Source organism: Diaphorina citri, unplaced genomic scaffold (genome assembly GCF_000475195.1).
Source record: "Diaphorina citri unplaced genomic scaffold, Diaci psyllid genome assembly version 1.1 scaffold2831, whole genome shotgun sequence".
NCBI classification, from domain to species: domain Eukaryota; kingdom Metazoa; phylum Arthropoda; class Insecta; order Hemiptera; family Psyllidae; genus Diaphorina; species Diaphorina citri.
In genome coordinates this window covers 28,201-31,167 of record NW_007380248.1, presented here as the reverse complement: position 1 = coordinate 31,167, position 2,967 = coordinate 28,201, and the positions used below count along the sequence as shown (strand labels likewise).

General features: G+C 45.3%; 1 protein-coding gene across 1 annotated transcript; it reads left to right on the top strand.

The window, feature by feature from the left end:
• Positions 1-658: 658 nt before the first annotated feature.
• Positions 659-2,961, top strand: LOC103519607 (collagen alpha-1(X) chain-like; the record flags this gene model as incomplete). The annotated part of the gene is made up of 4 exons (XM_026831055.1): positions 659-1,025; positions 1,089-1,115; positions 1,193-1,417; positions 1,595-2,961. Coding segments are annotated over 4 exons (1,890 nt in total), but the record flags the coding sequence as incomplete, so codon positions are not given.
• Between the last annotated feature and the right edge of the window lie 6 nt (positions 2,962-2,967).

Below are 2,967 nucleotides of genomic sequence, written 5' to 3'. Positions count from 1 at the left end.
TAATGGAATGCCCATGATGACAGGTGGAATGCCAATGATGCCAGGTGGAATGCCTCCTATGGGTCCTAATTATTATTATTATTATTATTATTATTATTATTATTATTATTATTATTATTATTATTAAAAAGAAAAAAAGATATCCCTTCTTTCGCCATCGCCATTCGGCGAAAGCTAAAGCCACTAAAACAACAACAACAACAGCATACCTAATTCTTGTGAAAATAATATTACATATTGTACAGTTTTTATTAGTGTTACTAGCAGTTTGTCCGTTCTTCGCCATGAAAAATTGATCATAACTCGAAATCGGTTTACAATTAAGTCAAAATCCTCTCTTATTGATGCACAAGTAGAAAATATTAGAAGTAGAATATGTACGAAGGAATAGGAAAATAGAAGTAGAATAGGTACCTACGTATTCCTACGCGATTGGAGCTTTCTAGGTGTTGGACGGAGTTCTCTAGGGATAGAACGATCAGTGTGTGAATGAGTGAGCCAATGGATTTCGCTTTTTTAACGCTTTTATTTAAAAAAGACAAGATTTCCCATGTTGTGTACAACCATCAAAAAATTGGTGAGATCAGATATTCTCATCTGTTGTCCTTTACTTTAGTTTCCTCAAAATCCTTGAGCGGTCCTTTGCTTTTGTTTGCAGGGATGCACCGCCGACCACGATAAAATCAAGGATATCTTGCAAGGAGGCAAACCGGTCAAGGTGAAAGAAAAGGAGATCTACTACGAAGCAGGGTCCGACAAGAAATCCGGTGGCGGAGGCAACATTAACATCGAAAACAAAAACGAAAACAAAAGCCCACCAGCACCCCCCGCACCCAATGTAAACATTATCAACAAGAACGATAACAAATCGCCCCCGTCAGGAGGTAACGTGAACATTGTTAATGATAATGACAACAAAGCCGGTGTTGGAGGAGGCAACAATGCTAATGTTCCCAACAATAACAGAAACATGCCAGGCGGAATGCCTCCTATTGGCCCTAATGGAATGCCGGGAGGGATGCCAGGTCCTAATGGAATGCCTCCTATGGGTCCTAATGGAATGCCAATGATGCCCGGTGGAATGCCAGGTCCTAATGGAATGCCAATGATGCCAGGTGGAATGCCTCCTATGGGTCCTAATGGAATGCCGATGATGCCCGGTGGAATGCCGGGAGGGTGCCCCTGATGCCAGGTGGAATGCCTCCTATGGGTCCTAATGGAATGCCCCTGATGCCAGGTGGAATGCCTCCTATGGGTCCTAATGGAATGCCCATGATGCCAGGTGGAATGCCTCCTATGGGTCCTAATGGAATGCCTATGATGCCAGGTGGTATGCCTCCTATGGGTCCCAATGGAATGCCAATGATGCCAGGTGGAATGCCTCCTATGGGTCCTAATGGAATGCCCATGATGCCAGGTGGAATGCCTCCCATGGGTCCTAATGGAATGCCCCTGATGCCAGGTGGAATGCCTCCTATGGGTCCTAATGGAATGCCTCTGATGCCAGGCTGTATGCCAGGAGGGATGCCAATGATGCCAGGTGGAATGCCAGGAGGGATGCCAATGATGCCAGGAGGGATGCCCATGATGCCAGGTGGAATGCCTCCCATGGGTCCTTATGGAATGCCCATGATGCCAGGTGGAATGCCTCCTATGGGTCCTAATGGAATGCCTATGATGCCAGGTGGTATGCCTCCTATGGGTCCCAATGGAATGCCAATGATGCCAGGTGGTATGCCTCCTATGGGTCCTTATGGAATGCCCATGATGCCAGGTGGAATGCCTCCTATGGGTCCTAATGGAATGCCTATGATGCCAGGTGGAATGCCTCCCAGGGGTCCTAATGGAATGCCCATGATGCCAGGTGGTATGCCTCCTATGGGTCCCAATGGAATGCCAATGATGCCAGGTGGTATGCCTCTTATGGGTCCTAATGGAATGCCAATGATGCCAGGTGGTATGCCTCCTATGGGTCCCAATGGAATGCCAATGATGCCAGGTGGTATGCCAGGAGGAATGCCAATGATGCCAGGTGGAATGCCAGGAGGAATGCCAATGCCTCCAGGTGGAATGGGTATGCCAGGAGGAATGGGAATGCCATCATCCACATCATCGTCATCTTCAAGTGCAGGTCCAGGTGGTTCTTCCTCTTCATCATCTGCTGCTAGTAGTCCTCTAGGTGGTAGCACTTCCTCCTCTTCTTCATCATCAGGAGCAGGTGGCACATCATCCAGTTCTAGTTCATCCAGTAGCGCTCCTCCACTTGGACGTAGAACGATAGACAAATCTATTCCTGCTAAGAATACTTTGAACAGACGAGTTGTAGGCTCTATCACATCTGACCTACAAACTAATCCCGCTCAATCTTCTCCCTCTTCCAATAATGTGCGAAGATCTGCGCCTATGCCTGAAAGTGAATCTCAGTTGAGAAGTGTTGAGTCTTTCATTTTGAAACGAAGAGATCCAGAATCGGTGCCTCGTGTTACCAAGAAAGCTCGTTTAACAAGAAAGTTCATGTTGAACCGGAGATTTATCAATCTCTTTGGCTATCCTTCGGCTTATATCACGTCACCCCTACAGAGAATTGTGTCTGGTGTGAGTTCTTTATTGGGAACTTCACCAGGAGTTAATTCTTTATTGGGAACCACAACAGGTGTGAATTCTTTATTAGGAACCACGGTTAGTAATACTCAGTCTGCAGTGAAGACAGTTGCAAGCCAAGAGTTGGATACCACAAAGAAAACAGATAGCGATGTTTTGGATTTGCAATCCGATAGAACAAACGATGTAAAAAAGGAAACTCATTTCGAAAGGAAAATGACTCGGGTACCAGTCAAGCAAAAAGCGGAAAGTATCATTGTCTGATTGAGTATAATCTAGCTACAAACTCTTTTAAAACCATTATTATGAGGAAGCTTTAATAAGACACCTTTTATGTACCTATAAATGAACCTACTGTAATCAGTA